Below are 18227 nucleotides of genomic sequence, written 5' to 3'. Positions count from 1 at the left end.
AAATCTTTTCAAAGAGATTCTCCCCTCCAGCTGTGGTAACAAGTACATAGGTCTCTGAAAGTTCACATTATTTAGCTTGGCCAAGGCATGGGGACCAGCTGGCTGCAATGCATTACTTAATCTACCTTGAGAACTTGGGCTCAAATTTAGGGTAGGCAAAGTTCATATGTAAGTTACAGTCTCAGCTTGGTGCCAGACAGACACAAGGGGGAGGATTTTCAAGACTGGGCATGTGAAGTCACTATTGTTCTCCCTGCAATAGTGCACACACCAGTTAGCAGTTACAGGTTAAATGGTCATTTTGTGCACAAAGTTACTGTGATTACGTGCATTTTTGCATAAGTAATTCTGAAAGTCCAGGCTTGTGCCATAAGACTAAAGGTCTGGGAGTCAGAAGCTCTGGTTCTACTCCAGAGTCTGCCACAGACTGAGTGAACTTGGGTAAGTCATTTCACCTCTGTATGCCTCCATTTACTCATCTGTAAACTGGAGAGTAGTTCCTACCTCAGGCAGCATTGTGAAGCTTAGTTCATTTAGTCAAGTGCTTTGTGATCCAGGGAGGAAAGATATATAAATACAAGCCAACATCGGTCTCCATTAAATACATAACTGAGCCCCTAACTGCAAACAGTAGTGGTGTTCCAAGTCAAAACTGAAGTGGGTTAGCACAGCTGTGTCCGAATGCTTAGAACATTCCTACCCACAACATGCTTGGCTGTAGCCAGTACCAATATGGTCCTAAACATAACCATATAGCTTCTGTTTAACTTTAAACACAACAGTGTGCTTCTTAGCAACACGTTTCTTTCCCCGCTCTCGTTGTTGTTGAAGACAATAACAAGGCAGGAGGCAATGAACTGGACCTGTTTTAAAATCAGTTTCACTCTTTATTTGAAATCTTTTACATGCCACAAATGCACACGAAAAATTGCACATTGAGAATGTGGTTCACTATTATGAACAAAGAGCGAGCTGTAAATACAAGTGTAAAACCAGTGCACAGATGGAGCTGTTAAAACTGGGGAGTTTGTCAGTCATTTGCAAACTGGCTGCTTGGGTTCCTGGTGTCATTTAGCACATAACAGGCGAAATCTTGATTTCGGGAGCCACCTCCTCTAGCTTTCATGTTATTGGTGTAACATATGTGTTCACTCTCATTGTAACACAATTCTCTTACAGCAAGCTGAAACAACGGTTTCGGTAACAGTTACACCAAAAAAGTGAGTGTTATTTAAGGAACAGTTGATCTCTAAGTGTCTTTTTTTTAATTCAACATTATGACACCAAAGTTGCACCCTCTGTTTATATAGGAGTGAATACAGGAGATTCTCAACAGAATAGGGACTTTACACTGACATTTTTCAAAGAAAATTCTGACCAAAACAACATTTGCCTAGCAGCCTTGGACAGTGTTGCAGCTTCCACTTCAAAGGACAAACTTCAAAAACAAATCCGACGTCCTAATGGTTTTGTGCTACATTACTTAATTGTCATACAGCTAATTAGCAATGCCTGATTTCACATTCTCAGTATTGAGAAGTTGTTCACATAAGAGGGGCTACTTACAAAAAAATAAATAAATAAAACAAGGCACCAGGCATCCAGACTCAGATGACAGTAACATAAAACGCTACACTTGAGCATTTACAAAGCTAAAATAAAAAACATTTAGTAATTAAACCTAAACTGATCGGCCTTCTTTCAGATCTAGGAGTTTTGAATTTCCATGAGGGGTGGGGTAGGGGGATGTACACATGTGTGTGTATATATAGTGCTAGTACATTGTAGATCTTTTACAATTCTAATTATTTCCCTATCACCAAGTAAGATCAGGATCAATAGATGGTACAAACTGACCCCTCTCCCCAAGTATCAGGGGGAAATAAAAGACCGAGGGAGAAGGAGAAGTGAGTGTCAGAGGTCAATGCCACTGAAAACAATAGATATTGATGTCTCCATTCATTTCAAAACAGCAGAAAGGTCAATGTCTCCCTTGCTTCATGTTTTATGGCTGAGATCCTGCTGCTAACAGCAACCATGTTAATAGCCAGGCCTCATCCATCCTTTTATCATTATTTCTAACCAGGTTAGCCATTTTGAAAATTCAAAGGAAGCTGGAAAGCAGCCGCCGAGGGAGGGAGAAGAGGGGAGCTGCCCTGGAAATTAATGGAAGAGATGTTTTTCATTAGTGACTGCATCTCCCCCTACCTGGGCTCTGCTTCATTCTGGTTTGTCCCTTGCTGCCCCCGAAAAAATGAAAAAGGCCTGAGGCAACGTCCCTTCACTATTAATCATTATTCTCTCTACAACCTCCCAATCGGTTTCTATGGAAATGATTCTCCTGCTAGAGAGCCCTGGCTGCCTATGCATCTAATCGAACAGGGAGGCAGCCTACGGACCCTGCAATGGAGAGAGATTTTCCTCTGCAATAGCCAAGTCATGTTCACGTTGCTCCTTTTACAGACTTATTCTCCTCCAGGTAAGAGTGAAAGGCTTTGGCTGTACATGGCATCTGCCAGGATCAGCACTGGATTTAGTGTCCCATGAGCAGACCAGACAAACTACCGCACCACCTGGAGTATTAATTTTCTGGTAAATTAAGTATTGGGATTTTGTTTCTGAAGTTAGGAGACTCCACTGCAAAAGGTTAAAGGCTGGACCTACAAGGTGCTGAGCACCCGCAATTCTCATTGGAATAAACAAAAGTTGAGGGCTCTTGGCAAGCCCTAGAGTAGCATTCATCTGCAAGACTTTCATCCCTTCCTCTCAATACAAGGAGAGCAATAGAGAATTCCTTTAGCCCATAGTCACTGGCAGTCATGGGGCAGCCCATTGCCAGCAGCAGGGTAAGTCCCAGAAACAGATAGTTATGGAAGGTGACCACCGCCTACGGGAGTGTTAGTAGTACATGGTTCATGTGGACTTTCACGGGGAATGGAAATGTTCAACAGCAGTTTCCATTGTTGGGAAGCTCCCCAATGCCCTTTTTATTCTGCGTTTTTAACTCTGTCACCTGAAACAATCAGGATATTGATACTGGGATTGCAGCTGGCAGCACCAGGGATCTGCTCCACATCAGGCCACGTAAGGAAACTCAAGACAGCTGCTATAATTCATCCCATTTTCCCCCCCTCCTCTTAAATTAGCACTGTCCTCAGTTGTTTGTCCTCCAAGAAAGACAACACTTTAGAGCTTTACAATAGCCTAGTGTGAGCTGGGAGCCAGATGGGGGACTTGAGGCACAGAGAGGTTGAACAACTTGCCAAAGGTCACACAATGAGCAAGTGGCAGAGAGGAAACTGAAAACCAGCTCCCAGTCCGATGCTCCAGCCAACAGATCAAGCTGCCTCAATTCTCTTTAATCTCTTTCCTTACTGCTGATGTGCCATGCCGCATGGTGACAGGTTAGCATCACTCCCTGCACTCGGGAAACCTGATGATGTGACGTATTGTTGCTGTACAGTGGTTGGGTGGGAGGGTTTTAAACAAGGTGACAAAAGAGAGCCCAAACTGAGCTTTGCCAAAAGGCAGAGGAAGAGACCCTAGCAGGATTATATCCTCTTTGAGGTGCCTTTTTTCGACTCAGGTGATATTTGGTCCAGTCAGCTTCTCCTTACCAAAAAATAAAACCACTTTAAAAAAAAGTCTAGAACCCACCAGGCAGCAGGAATGGAAAGCCACTTTGTTAAACATGTTTTAGCATCAGTGATCCTGTGACTGTAACTCTTAATTTAACTTTAGCATCCGATCCAATTAGCGTCAAAATGCATCCATCCAAACACGTGCAAAGAACGGGAGTTTTTGGCCAACCCAGTGTGTTCGCTCCTCTGTAGTGGGCTACATTGCTAGCCGTCAGAGTTCTGATCTAAAAACTGGTGTTCCTTCACTGGCCAGCTGTGGCAGCCAGTGGGAAGCGCACCTGATGCAGTTCAGGGTGCTCAAGAGAACGGGGTCAGTCAGAAGATAGTCTCATCCAGACTTCCACAGATGGCAGGGAAGGATTTTTGGAGTGGAGGGGATGGAAAGTAAAGAAAAAAGGGCATTTTGAATCAAAGAAAAACTAAGAACAAGAATGACGACAAAAAGTCCTCCCCAAAAACTGCACATGGAACCTTAATGCTGACTACACTTTGAATCTCATATACTTCTCTGCTCAGAACATATGGTGCTACGTTTAATAGCCCAGCACTGCCAATTGGGGACTATTAGGGTGGGTTCTTTTCCCAGTGTAAACGTTGCAGAATATAAATTGTAATTAACAGTGATGCCAAAATAGCACTTAGAGAAAATAAGCACATTATTAACATCTGGTGACTCCTGCCTGGAGTGCAGAAGCAGTGGAAATTCTCACTCGCAATCAGGAGGATGTGTTGTAGGGATGCAGAGCACGGTCCACTGTTTTGGGATAGAGATTCTTTTCAGTTCCTTTAGCACGACCTGAGGTGCGAGTGGCTGGCATTTCCTAGCCCTTATTGTGAATGTTATGGTTCACATTAAGAACACAGACTGCTCACGTGAATACAGATGTCTAAGCATCATGCCACAGGCAATACAATAATGGTTGTATACATATTTGATAAAGGAATCCACTCCCATTTTACCTAGAGGTAAGAAAGAATACAGCATCTCTTTACAAAGGAACTGACCCACATGAAGCATATTTTATCACACCAACACAGTCTTTAAAAGAAAAGGATTAGGAAAAGCATTGACCTGCTAGAACACACCTTTTTGAACAACAGAGCCAAATCTGAATCTTTTTTTTTCCAGCAGATATCACAGAAATCAGATCCTTCCAGCAGGGAGAAAATGGGAGCTAGAAGTTTCCTTGTGACTAGAATCCATTGAGCCATCTCTTAACGGTGCCCCATTGCTTGTTAGAAAGAAATCCCTGCTCAAGTGCAAAAGCGTTCTTACCTATAGCATTCAGGCACCACACTATGCACTACTTGAGGTCGTTGTTTATTGGCTAGGATAGTTCCCATTATGGACTGAATAGCAGAGGACTGTCTCCAGACCTGTAACCACTCAGCTTTCCCTCTGCTCCATGCTGAAGTTGCTAGGATTCAGGAGGAAAAGAAATGCAACTTTAGTGATGCTTCAATATCTCCTCATTGCCTAACCCCAATAGTCTGTGTTGGAGAAGGGATCTACTCAGCAACTGCACAGAGTGGCATCACCTGGACAAAGCAGTAACTTATTTTCCTGCGGGGGCCGCCCCCCCCCCCCCCAAAAAAAGTACATCTGATTTGTGAGGGAGAAAGGAGCCCAGCCTGACAAAGAAAGGGGCTCAACGAAGCCACAGATACAAGAAGAGGTTGGAAGAGAGAGACAGGATTCTGGAGAGAACTAGGTAGAAAACAGTGGTAGGACCCTAGTGAAGGGGTAACAGCTACCTACCTACCCACCCATGCTTAACAGAAACCTCCCACAAGTCAGGGATATTTTGGAAACCTAGTTTAGTTCTGGAGCACCTCATCCAGTGGTCCAGCTGTGAGGGCTCTGGCTAAAGCTGCTGAAATGCTACAAGGCACCTGCTTCACGTAAAAGCATAAAACCCATCTGCTTATTTATTTAATAGCTACAAGACTAGCAGCTCGCACTCCCACACCCTTGCTAGCCAATCTGTCCTGTGGGAAGGGAAAGGAAAAGATAGCTTCAATCTGAAAGTCCCACTCAGTGAAGGAGCTGCTGAAAAGTAAGTGTACAGAAAGATAAGGCAAAAATTAACTACTTGATGCTCTTAAAGGTAAGGGTGACCTCTAAAGCAAAGCAGAGTACAAATGTGCTCATATGGATTAATATGGTAATATGCAGTCTCACTCTTAATAAATGGCTAATGCTGAGAAAGCATCAATGAGCACATGTGTAGTTATGTCCTATTTGTACACATGGGTTGCATCAGGCTGGCCCATGATTAAAAGTGTCAGACAGGATAAACAAGTCTGGAAATTGTTAAGCAGTAGGAAGGGGACTAGAGAATAGTGTCTGAAGCCTGCGTAAAGATGTATTCTGCAATCCAATCCACCCTTTGAAACCAGGATGTTTTTGACACCATTCCCAGTAGCCTCTGCTTATGAAACTATGGTACTGCTGTAGGAAACACTGACTAGCTGATTCTGTGATGTCACCCACAGAAGTACTGAGTTCCCAAGCAGTGATGTCACAGCACAGCTGTTTAGCATACCACTGGATAGAAACTGTTCAGACTCAAATGGATAACCTCTAAGGAAAAGATTAGCCCCACATTTGACCATGGAATATTCCATTTCAAGGGAAATCCTACCACCACCCAGAACGTTTGTATTAAATACACGCACTTTGGCTTTTGGCACTGCGATTTGACACTTTAGAAAGTGCTAAATCAATAAGGCACTCTGAAAAGTGATCCAGCCTACTACAAATTCCCAAGGACATTCAGTAGAGCAGGCAAGGCTTATGAAGTTACCCTTTGAAAATGCTCCATATAATCTCCAAAATTAGTGTGTGCTCATCCACATGAGTTGGGGATAGAGCTGGTCCACTAGGCTCCCACCTACACAGAGTTGGAACGGTGTTCTAACATCTCTAGATCACTGTTGATTTATTATTTTTAGGGTAGATGGGACTCAGGCTGGAGATTTGGTAACACGGAGTTTGTGAAATCTAGAGGGGAAACTCAAGACAAATGAGGAATTCTTCCCCACAAGCCAAACGGCCCAAACACTAACAGCAAGAAGAATGTAGCAATGGGCTTGAAAGGTTAACAATCACGATTTGCTACTGGAGTGGGTAGGGGGGAACAAACCTGAAGTACTTCTCTCAAAAGAGAATACCCTGAAATATTTCTCATCACACGTGCGTAACTATGTACGCACATTTATAATAAGAGCTATGATGCATTTCATTCGAGCAATACACCTTTGTGCCCATTGTAACTGAGGGACACTAACTCGCACAGAATCAGGCCCCCTACTTTGCCATTAATAACAGACTCAAGCAAAGAATGATCACTGAGGAAACAACAGCGCATACAAACAAAGTACACAGGAACTCTACAGAAATATATCAGGTAACAAGGGGTGAAGGGTAAGAAAGGGAGCATTCTTTAAATTAGTTTCTCTTACCTTTAACTAATATAAAGTAAAAGAGGAATTCATTATTAACCACAAGGAAATCCCCATATGGTTCCAAAAGGCTTTAGATATTGTATATTCTTGTGCAAGGTCTGTTTGCCCACCACAATGTTTGTCCAGGCTCTTTTGCTTTTCAATTGCACTGATTTAAAGTGATTGTATAGCATCCCATAAGGCGGCCATAAGCTCAAGAAGGGGGATCCAGGCCAATAAGAAGCTGTTTCACATGTTCATCCCAACTGTTCTACATGTGCTATGACATAATCACCACCACAGGTTTGGAGGTTCCTCAGCCACTCTGCTTTTAAACAATGTAATTTCATCCAAGTGCATCATGGGGACATCTCTGATGACCTCCGTCAAGTCCTCATGTAGTAGAGGGAAAATGATGACATTTAATGCAGGGCGGTCTGCCTGGAAACTAAATCAGATACAAGTTATTAGCCAAGGAGAAATGCTAGTTCTGCGACAAGAGAAAAAACTTGCATGGGTAGAGTAGGAGGCGGCAAAGGGGGAAGGGGAGTCTTGCTGAGACAGGAAATCAAGTTTTCCCACCTGTGTGGGACTTTATTACTTTGCAGTGGGTCCGTGTGGTTAATTTAGGAGGCGTCTGAAAGGAGTCCTGATCCAAAATGGAGATTGGGAACCACAACATGGAGATCTTACAAGAGGAGGAAAGGATCCTCAGAACTTTGCATGAGACATTCCTTAGCTGAGTAAGATGCTGGTGGGTAGCAACTTAAGCTCTCGCTAACAACGGCAGGTTGTACAGCCTGCAAAACCTGGACTAAATTGTCTGGGATTTGCCCAAGGACTGGGCCTTGGATTATCACTGAAGGGTCAGTTGTACAGCACATGGAGGATAAACACTGCAGTCAGAGAAAAAGGAAAGCTCTACTGCTGCAGATACTAAATGTTTATCAGTGTTAGAATAATACACTGGCAACGGTGTCATATTTAATAAAAGTCACAACAGCCTGTGACGGATGCACACAGTTCCAGTTTTGAGTAAACCCAAAAGCAAATAGCCACATTTGCCACTAGAAATTTTGGTTTACTACTTTTTGGTTTTTAAATCTATTAGCCCTTTACCTCCACTCCTTTCTACACCAATCTTTTTAGCCCCAGCCCCTTCTGCTCCTAATTTTTTTGCCACTTCGTTCAGCAGAAGTTGAGCATCACAGACCTTTCAATGGAGAGCAGACTGATGTGACAACAGGAGAGACAGGAGCAGCAGGGTTGTAATTACGGAGCAGGAGAAAAAAACAGCAGAAGTTAAATCCATATGCAATATTTTTGAAATGAAAGCAGGCCCAGATAGCAAGTACTATGCATGACAGCAACCCAGAGAAGTAACAGAAGAACACAGGTATGGGGGGGGAAGAGGAGGACGGATTACAGGGTAAGAGAAGATCATCAGTATGAGGACAGGTAAGTCTTTTACTATTGATTGGCTGATTGGGCAGAGCCATGTCTAGGTTGCTGTTATTGGAATAGACATGCACCCATATTTAAAAACACATGGGTTGTTGCTAGCAGGGTTACAGCAATCTCCCTGAGTAGTGCGTCCGGAGTTTATTCCTTAACTGTTATAGGGTAGGCTGGATCCATGTTAGAACATAAACCCACTAAGGCAGAGCCTAGTTTGACATTCAGCCTGTGAATCATGCGTCTGAACTGTAGTGGTGTCCGCTGTAGACCAAGATTGTCTACCCATGTGTCTGTACAATTCTGAGCACACTCATCACGCTAAAATAATTATCCATATCATGGTGTTACAGGACTGCAGAGTGATCGTAAGTTCAGGTGCTAGAATCCCACATGAAACTTCAGAGTATTGTTGCTGATTAAAGATTAATGCTGGCAGATATATCATGCTGCAGTTCGATCCACATGAGGCTCGCATTTCTCTCTGGCTGACGGATCTAAGGAGCACCTCCCACAAACGTATTAGTGCTTCCTTCCATGCCAACTCTTATGCGCTGAAACTTCTCCCGAAACAAATCCATAAACCTGTCACTCTTGCCTCCAATTCCCATCTCAGGACCTATTTCTGCAGCAATACTTGCAAGAAACTAGCCAACAAATAATGGCTAGGTAAAAGGCAATTGGGTAAAGTTGGTATTTATGCAATTTCAACACTAGAATATAGCAAACATATTGGATATTCTCTCCCCACCTCAGCTCTTCATATGGTACTCATTTAAGGCCCACAACACTGCTGAAGAAGGAACCATGTTAATAACCTCACTCCCCCTCAACCACAAGTTCACTGGGGCTCTGTGCAGGGGTCCACCCACGCAGGCAGATCTCTTTTTAGGACTGGTGCCTTAGATTGTAAGCTCTTCATGGCCAAAAAAAAAATATCTTCTATTTCTGTGGTTGTACAGCATCCAGCATAGCAAAGGCCAATCTCAGTTGAGGTCTCTGGATGCTACCGTACCACCACACAAACGACAAACTATATTTATACACAAGTTAAAAAGTGGGACTCTAACCAAGTTTACACATAATTTGCCTCAGAGTACTGCAAAAATACACATTAAATATGCCTTCCAAGAAGCCGGATTTATGGAAATATTTTTTTGAAGAGCTTTGAACTTGATCTGCAGCAAAAAAAGCCAAAATATGCCTTTGAATTTTGTGATTTGTATTTTTTTAAAACTGGAATCTGTATGTTGCTCTGAAACTTATAAATTGCGTACCACAGCCAGTTTATGCCTGCGAATTCTTTCCATGTTTGATTTGCGCAATTTAAAATGAAAATGAAACGCACATGGTTTACCATTACTCTCAGCAGTGTGTGCATGCAAAGCCGCTGCTTTAGCTGCACATTTCAAAACAACTTTTAACGAGCTGCTGTCACAATGCTAAAATGGGATTAGCATTTCCCAAAAGCAGACTCCTCTACAGATGCTGTGTGTATGTTCCTTCAGTCCTCTGCCAGAAGGCAATTCCATTCTTCATACACCTGTCCAGGTGGGCTAGATTAAGTGAACAGCACTTAGTACTAGCACTAAAAGACCTCAGGCATGGGGTGGAGAAGAGGAAGAGATTGAGTTAATGACTTGCAGCATAGCTGCTGTAATCTTCTTGAAGCTTCTTCCCTCATTCCACACTTGGATGAATTTCAAACTGGATCTACCTCTGAAAGTCTATGGTGTGGATAGTGAAAATCTGTCAGATGCAGGGAGATGTGGATTTGGGGAGACAAAAGAATTGCAGCTCCAGACTTGAATCCCTGTTCTATTCCAAGGAAAACAAGCCAAAAATTGTGAATGTTGCTTACTTTCTCCTACAAATCAATCTCCAAACTAGACTCATCATGATTAATTACATGAAAATAAGTTTTCTATGCAATTGACTAGCTGGCTCTTTAGTATTTATCCTTGGGGGAAATGGCGGGGGGGAAATCTCTGGGATAACAAAGAAAAGGACAAGCTTTCCATAGCAGCCTCTGATCCAGTATACTTAGCCTCAAAGCAACAAGAGCCCAGTAGCGCTTTATGCAAAAGCAGGTTTCTGAAGGTTTTCTAAATTTGGATGTGAACATCTGCAATTGGCTATAGTCATCCATGGAGCCTGAAAATGGACACACCAATGGTGATGCAAGGCACACTTAAAATTTATTCTGACATTAGCAAAAGCAAGACCCTTGCCTTCCTATCCCGTCCTTTAATTATACCTAATGTACTGCAAAAGGCTGTTAGCCAAAAAGGGTTAATGGAGCTTTGTTGCCTGCCCCAAAATTATGTCAGAGCAAGTATGGACTGGGCACAGTAAGAGTATTTTCAAAGGAAGAGTCTGGTAAATAACCTACACTACAATCTCAATTATTTCCAACTGGCACGGCAGGATCCAATATGTAGGTCACGGACAAAGTCAAAAAGGAAGGAAAAGTTGAAAGCAAATCTGTACTTCAATCAGATTTCCTTGATTTTCTGCAGGACAAAAGAGTCACTAGGCTGAATTCATTATCTCATGGCAAACACCCATATATGTGTTGTTAGATGTACTTTTAAAGTGGAATGAGTCCCTTAAACTCTAGAAAGGACAGCTGAGAACAAGCAAAGTTTAGCAAAGATTATGCAACACTAGGGCACAGATTATTAAAACCTCAATTTAGTTATTTGCATTGCAGTAGCTCCCAGAGACTGTCATTAGGAAAAAGGCCCCAATGCGGTAGGCACTGTATCAACTTATTTTCTCTTGCTTATAAGGAGGAACTTTGCAGGATGTCACCAAGTCCCTTCATTGAAACAAATCTCCCAGAGTCCTCCAGAGGAATATAAAGGTTCTGTATGTTACACATCTTCTGAATTTGGCACATCACTTCACACATGCCAGTAAGTAGGTGTAAGGGCAGCTAAGATGGTATAATTTACACAACGAGGGGATGGAGGAGAGGGGTGTAGCACAAAAAGCAGCTAAAGGACGACGACTCTAGCTCCTCTGCTAGAAGATTACAGCAGGATCCATTAATCCACAAATTCAGGACCTGGGCTAGGAGGATCACAAAGACACCAAATTTAAATCCACAGGGGAGGGGAAGAGGATACCATCTAGGAGTTTTGGGACCCTACATGGAGACTAGGGAGGAAGTAGTACTGGTAGGGAGCCAGGAATGCCATGCATTGGGGGGAACCAGGGTATCTTTTAGTTGAACTGGATCCAGTCTCCATTTAGAATTAATCCACTATTCTTCCAATCCTACCACCCTCTGGCTTACCTTCTGCCAGCCTCTCAATGCATAAATTATACAATCTTAGACTCCTTTACACCCACTTACCATTTTGTAAGAGCACTTGTACATCACTTCTAACTTTGGAGCATTACTTCAGAAAGCAGCTAATTAACCAGGAAAGGGGAATTCAGTACAACTCAAATTTTTCCCTATATCTGGTCATATCAATTTGTTTCAGCCACATGTGTACATATGTGCACGCTGTTTCACCTTAAACCAGAAACTCCAGCAGTTTTGTTTTCACTGGAAGAGTCATTTGTGATTTAAATGTCGGGCTGAAGCCTATAAGCGATGCCAGGGCTTGAAATCCCCTTCCCTGAAACACGGCATGGCAGAAGCTACAAAGAAAACATGAGCAGCAGGGCACAGTTCATAGTGGATTAATTTAGTATTAAAAAAGATTGTGAGTCAGAGTGGCAGACAAGTCATCTTAAGTGGCATGACATATATGCACTTTTCTCCTCCTTCCAATCACACCAAGCATACACACCATTAGGTTCTGATGCTTGGGTCCTTTCCAGCACATTATATTGGCACTAGGAACTGTTAATTGTCATATCCTGATATGACAGTCTCCAAAACAAACATGCACGCATGCGCACACACACCTCCCTACCCCAATAACTTCTATGGGACTAATTTCCATCCGTACCAAAGCTCTGGCTCCCTGAAATGTGCTGGTATAATTATCCCCAAGATGCCTTCTTTCATGAGGCAGAGAGCTCCATTTACATCTACCTGTCCTTCACCAAGTCTCCCGAGAGGGGTACAAAGCTGGTTTGTAGCTACTGTAAAGTGGGCCAATTCCCCCGTGCCATTCTTGCTGTGGACCCCTTTGGAATATCAATGATTAGCAGACTCCAGTTCATAACCTCAGAGCAGGAGTTGCAGTCAAGAGCTTCACAGGAAAGCAAGATTCTTGGGTTCATTAAAATATCCACAATTTGTTCATATTCAGCAAAACCAGCCACATGTACAGTACAGCTCTGTTCTGAAAGTGCTTTTTGGTAGCCAGGTCTCTTCGTCCCCACATTTGCTATGACCGAGCTGTCCCCAATAGCATCCTAAGGAACCCCATCATTTCCCTCATTTTAAGACTCTTAACTGCAGCCTCCAAACTCTGACCAATGGGTGTGGACAGGACTCGTTGGAAGCCAGTCAAGTAATGACAAGCCAGATTATCCTGCTGCTTGTCCCTAGGTTTCAGTGACACAATGTCATTTCCCAGCAGGGAAAGTATAGTGTTGTGGGTAGGAAACATGAACAGGGAGTGAGATCTGTCACACTCACTCTCTGAACCTGGGCAAATTACTTCATCGCTCTGTGCCTCAGTTTCTCCATTTGTAAAATGGGGATGATACATCACTAACTCCACATGGGTGCTGTGAGGCTTAACAATAGAGTGCTTTGAGATTCTGGGGTACTGAAAAGGTGGAAGTTACTATGCCCACTGAGCTGCAGACCAACAGTCAAACATGAGTGGGCAGTTGGAGATTAAGAGACGAGAACCAACAGGAAAGATGCCAGTGCACCGCACACAAGTCCTAGAGCTGCACTCTGCCAGAACAAGCTGAAACGCATTGGAAAGTTTTTTCTTAACATCTTCTGCAGATTAAGATATTATTGCAATAGCTGCTCAATTAAGTGAAACGCATTAAAGCTGCATTTCTGTTCAAACCTCTTCATACCCACGTTCATGTATGCAAAGAGGCACCAGGGCAGAGTTTCCATTAGGACTGCATAGCCAGGAGAAAGTAAGAGATCATGCTGCACAGGACACAGGGCTATAGATCTATTTGAGGGGGACTGTGTCGAGACCATGCAATCCTCTAACACTTCCCCAACTGAGTACCCACCACAGCATGCATACAAGTAATTAGGAAGAGTGGTGCAGGCTAACAACAGGAATGCAGCCAGAAAGGGGATAGATGGGTGGCCCCAAAAAGAAAATATTAAAATGTCATCAGGCATGCCCCTACAAATCAGATCAGCTTGCCCACAGAGAGGTATCCGTATCTGGCCCATGTCGAAGCTAGGCAGTACTAATGATGGTTGCAATACCATGCCCAGAACACAGTCAAATTTCACCAAGCACTCCAACAGGTAATGTAAGCGGATAAGGATGCAGTTTATTATTAATTCAGTCTGAGACAGGATGATTCTGGGGTTTATAAGAGCAGGAAACAAACAGATAATGAAAGCTGGAACAAGATTTGAATGATTCACTATACCAGTCTAGCGATACATTAAGTCTTCTTGCAATCAGAAGCAGAGACCGAGTCCACAATATGCTTAGGCTAGTGAAGTGGGTTTGGCAGCTAACGTGCAAACACTGAGTTCACAAAGAACAGCAGTGTACTGGGGGTCGTTTTTCAAGGTCAGAAAGAAGTGGAGAGAAGAGAAGACAAAGGCTCAGCTTTCAATCTAGCATAAGCCATAGGCAGTAATACCTGCTCTTTGCAATGTCAAAGTAATCGCAACACCCAGGTGGGCAGCATAGAAGAGAATGGTGGAGAATTCTGCAGAATACACAAGGAAGATTTGTAATTTTGCACTAGCTTCTCACCCTCACAGGATTCCCCCCCCCCCGAGCTTTAGCTCTGCAAGTCAGAGGTAACATCCATAGCAGCTATTCAGAGTTTGAACCAAAATCGGAACGGAGCATCATGCGGAATAAGAATCCACTGGGTCAAAAAAGTGCATTCACTAGAAAGAGGTTGACCAATTGGGATTTTCAGAGAACAGCTACAATGATTAATGGGGTCGAGGGACTGACGTCTGAGGAAAGTGAGAATTAAATAGTCATAGCTAGACTAAATGATAACTAAGGAGAGTCAGGGGAGGGGAACTGGGTAAACATTTTAAGAGTGTAACCATCATCATAGGGGAAAGTATTGAGGAGGATCCAAGAGTTTAGGGTTAGAAAAGGATGAAAGTGAGCAGAGGAAGACTTAGGCTAAATACTAGGAAAGTTTCCTAACAGGGAGGTGTAATTAGACTGTGGGATAGCCATGCCAGGGAAGTGGTAGGCTTTAGAATATTATACCATTCAAAGTCCATTTAAACTAGACATGGCACTCCATTTACAATGCTGGGAAGAACCCTACAGTGGCATGGGGTCAGAAAAGATGACTTGGTACTTTTCCTCCTCTCTCCCCAGTCTCCAGTTCCTAGGATTCACAATTGGGGCTGGGAACAGTGGTGGCTAGAGGAATAGAATTGTGGAGTCAGTCACTTTGCAGCATTGCTGTACTATTAAACACAACATTTTAAATGCACAAAGCACTGCATAAACAATCTTCATCAGCCCTATGGAGACAGGTAACCAATACAGATGGAAAAACAGAGGGAGAGAGGCTGACTTGTCCCAGGCCAACAGCAAGACAGTTATATAGCCAGGACTGGAAAACAGGAGCGTCTGGCTCCCAATCCTGCATCAGTCCCCTGGACCACCTTTTAACTAATGCCGCTAGAGTAGCTGGCCACTCCCTTGCTAGCCAGCAGACTTCAATAGTCGCAGCAAGTATAGGGCACTACAATAATGCATTCTCGAGACAAACAACTGTACCAGGCAGTGCAATCACCACCCTTCAGCACATACCTCTTCAAAACACTGCAGTTAGTCTGAAACCACAAGCTGTCCAGCTCGGATCTGACATCTCAGTCTTAACTGTGATCCCATTACTATAAATATCATAACTCTAATGTATTCCTTGATGTTTTAGCTTTATATTCCAAAAATCCTCAATGATACTTCTCTCTGATAAAGGCCTTTTTAATCGCTGAGATATAGTTGCATTTCCATTCTATTTCTATGGTGTCTTGTCAGGGACTTTTCAGAGATTTCTACTATTCACTACTGAAGAGTGGCTGAAAATTGCAGCCGTGATAGGTGCTATAGGTGTAATATTCTGAAGACTGAGTATTACCAGTTGCAAATGATTAAAAATAAACTGGGGGGGAAAAAGTCTCTGGAGCCAGTAAGACATTTGCCAAACATTTAATACCACACATCTTTCTGCAGTCCATTTTTTTGCTGGTAAACTGCAGGAAAAGGAACTTCTCTTCCACATTTGTGAAGTACCATGCCCACTAATGGTGCCATGTAGAAGTACTATGCAAAAGTGATTTGAATTCCATCCTTTTCTGCAAGATTTCTGGGGTGAAGAAATACATGGTCCGCAAGACACAAAAAAGTTAACATTGGTGGTAGATCTACTATATACCACAGCTCTATCTAGTGGAGATTTATGAGAATTACAATTCAAAAATCTACTCTGGGAAAGAGGCTTGGAGAAAGCAATGTCCTAATGCTATGGAAGTGTCTGCCTGGAATAGGATTTGACACACTGGCTATGTACAACTATCTTTAAAATCTACAGCAAGAGTTAGTGAAACAAATCCCAGAAGGAAGCATTTAATTTTGCCACCTGAGGAAACTTCCTTGCTCAACAGAATTGGTCAGACTGGAATCTAAAACCGTCATGCTCCATATTCATGAAACATAATATTTACAGAACGGTTCTAGAATTAACACGTGGAGCAGTGTTAATGGAACGCCTACTTAAGTAAATGCAACACCCATCTGGAGTGAAATATTTCAGAAGTGTATTTCTGGTAGTGGTAATGTGCAAATCTAAAAAGGAAAAAGCAGTATTCTCATTCACTCCATTTTTAGCTAGGTACTCAGATGGTCGCCATCACCAAATAATCTCCCCACAATCTTTTTATATATTTATTCTCACAACATTCCATGAGGTAAGGCAAAGCCGCGATCCCAGTTTCACAGATGGGGAATGGAGACACAGAGATACTAAGTGATTTATCCAAGGACACATAGGAAGTCTGTGGCAGCACAGGGAACCAAACCTGGGTTTCCCAAGTCCCAAATTAATGTTCTAATTAATCCCTTCCTTTCCTAAGAGAGACTTGTGTGTGCTTGGACAACATGAGAAGTGAATGAAAGAACACCCCTCTTCCCCCACCTCACCCCAAATGCCAAGAAACATATTTGCTTACAGTGATGTAGTCAGTCTCCTCTGCAGTTCAGAGGGGAATGTGGCCTTGTCATCCTGTTTGCTGAACTATCGGGGGGGGGCCCTCCATATCAGTTCTACAATCTCTACTGCGTGCAAATGCAGTGAACACAAAATTATATCAGAGGCATCTGGAGGAAAAGGTGACCACCACAGCCAACGCATGGATAGCAAACAGGTGAGGGAAGCTAGAACCGAATACCACAAACATACCAATGTTTAAAAAGTCACAAATATGCATCTACATTAGAGACTGAAATAAACTGCATGCACAGAGACCATTAATACTCAGCTATCAATTGGGACAACTATATTTCTGAAGCTGGCTACACGCCAACATTTACACAAAACCTTCCAGTTATAAAGTTGTCAAGAGTCAGGACGCAATATATTCCACAGCCATGGAAGGCACCCCCACCACAGAGCTGTGCTCCAAAATTTAAGTTTTTGTTTAAAATAAAAATGGTTTCTACCCCTTATGATGGGAAGAAAACCTTGAAAACATGAACCAAATGTAAACTGAGGTAGCAATCTCTTCTTGACTCTGTAGACAGCCGACACAATAGCTCTGAGAGGTGTGAACTGTCCAAATCTTATGATTGACAATAATTTAAGTTTCAACATTTTTTAGCTATTTCACTGATTATAGCATAAGCATCCAATCACTGTAATACCTCTTCTTTGCTAATGACAAAAACCCCAACTATCCCCCGTCAACTGCCAGTAAACCCAGCTTCACCCCTGCAACTTTTATGTTACAACTGTGCTGTTCATCTGAACATCTCTAGTGCAACAAAGATGTTGGGACATAAAATAGAATTGAATATCAATGTATTCAGAGAGGGTACTGTACTGATTTAAATATGAAAACTCATTTGTTAAATGCCTACACTTAAGACAATGAGATGATCCTGCTGTAGAACTCCCAGCTCATATCATAGTGCTGCAGAATCCAGGAACCTTACCATAGAACGAATTCCATGAAAAGCTGGGCCTACACATCTTCTTGCCTATAGTAGCCACAAGACTGAAAGGATACAATTATCATCCTCTCCATCTGTACCCAACAGGAGCTAAACTTCTGGGCCTCCCACTAGTCAATCAGAGAGTTAGGCACAAATATGATCCCCATTGTACAGATGAGGAGAAAGTTTAAGAGAATTAACTGAGGACTTAAAGCAAGGCAATACCAAGCTGGTATTGAACCACCAGAGTTCCTGGCTCCACTCCCCCTGCAGTCCATCTACCAGACAAGGATTGTCAAACTTTGGACATTTGAACAGTGTCTCCTAAACACCAACCCTCTTTATGATTATGGGCCACCTCCCCTCC

At 42.8% G+C, this 18227-nt stretch overlaps 1 protein-coding gene across 7 annotated transcripts in view; it reads right to left on the bottom strand.

The window, feature by feature from the left end:
- Positions 1–18227, bottom strand: part of FBXL18 (F-box and leucine rich repeat protein 18) — an 88639-nt gene that overhangs the window by 58009 nt on the left and 12403 nt on the right. For 3 of the 7 annotated variants that reach the window (XM_038419855.2, XM_043493633.1, XM_043493635.1), the window contains one exon: positions 867–7536. The exons of 2 other annotated variants lie outside the window; for them this stretch is intronic. In XM_038419855.2, coding sequence (XP_038275783.1) covers positions 7380–7536 — 157 coding nt within the window. In that variant the 3' untranslated portion in view covers positions 867–7379. Of the gene's footprint in view, positions 1–866; positions 7537–18227 lie in introns of those variants that run through there. 2 more of the 7 variants (XR_005295332.2, XR_005295333.2) reach the window with 2 other exon arrangements.

Source organism: Dermochelys coriacea, chromosome 10 (genome assembly GCF_009764565.3).
Source record: "Dermochelys coriacea isolate rDerCor1 chromosome 10, rDerCor1.pri.v4, whole genome shotgun sequence".
Lineage (NCBI taxonomy): Eukaryota > Metazoa > Chordata > Testudines > Dermochelyidae > Dermochelys > Dermochelys coriacea.
Note: the sequence above shows the minus strand (reverse complement) of the source record. Positions and strands in the feature narration are given on the sequence as shown.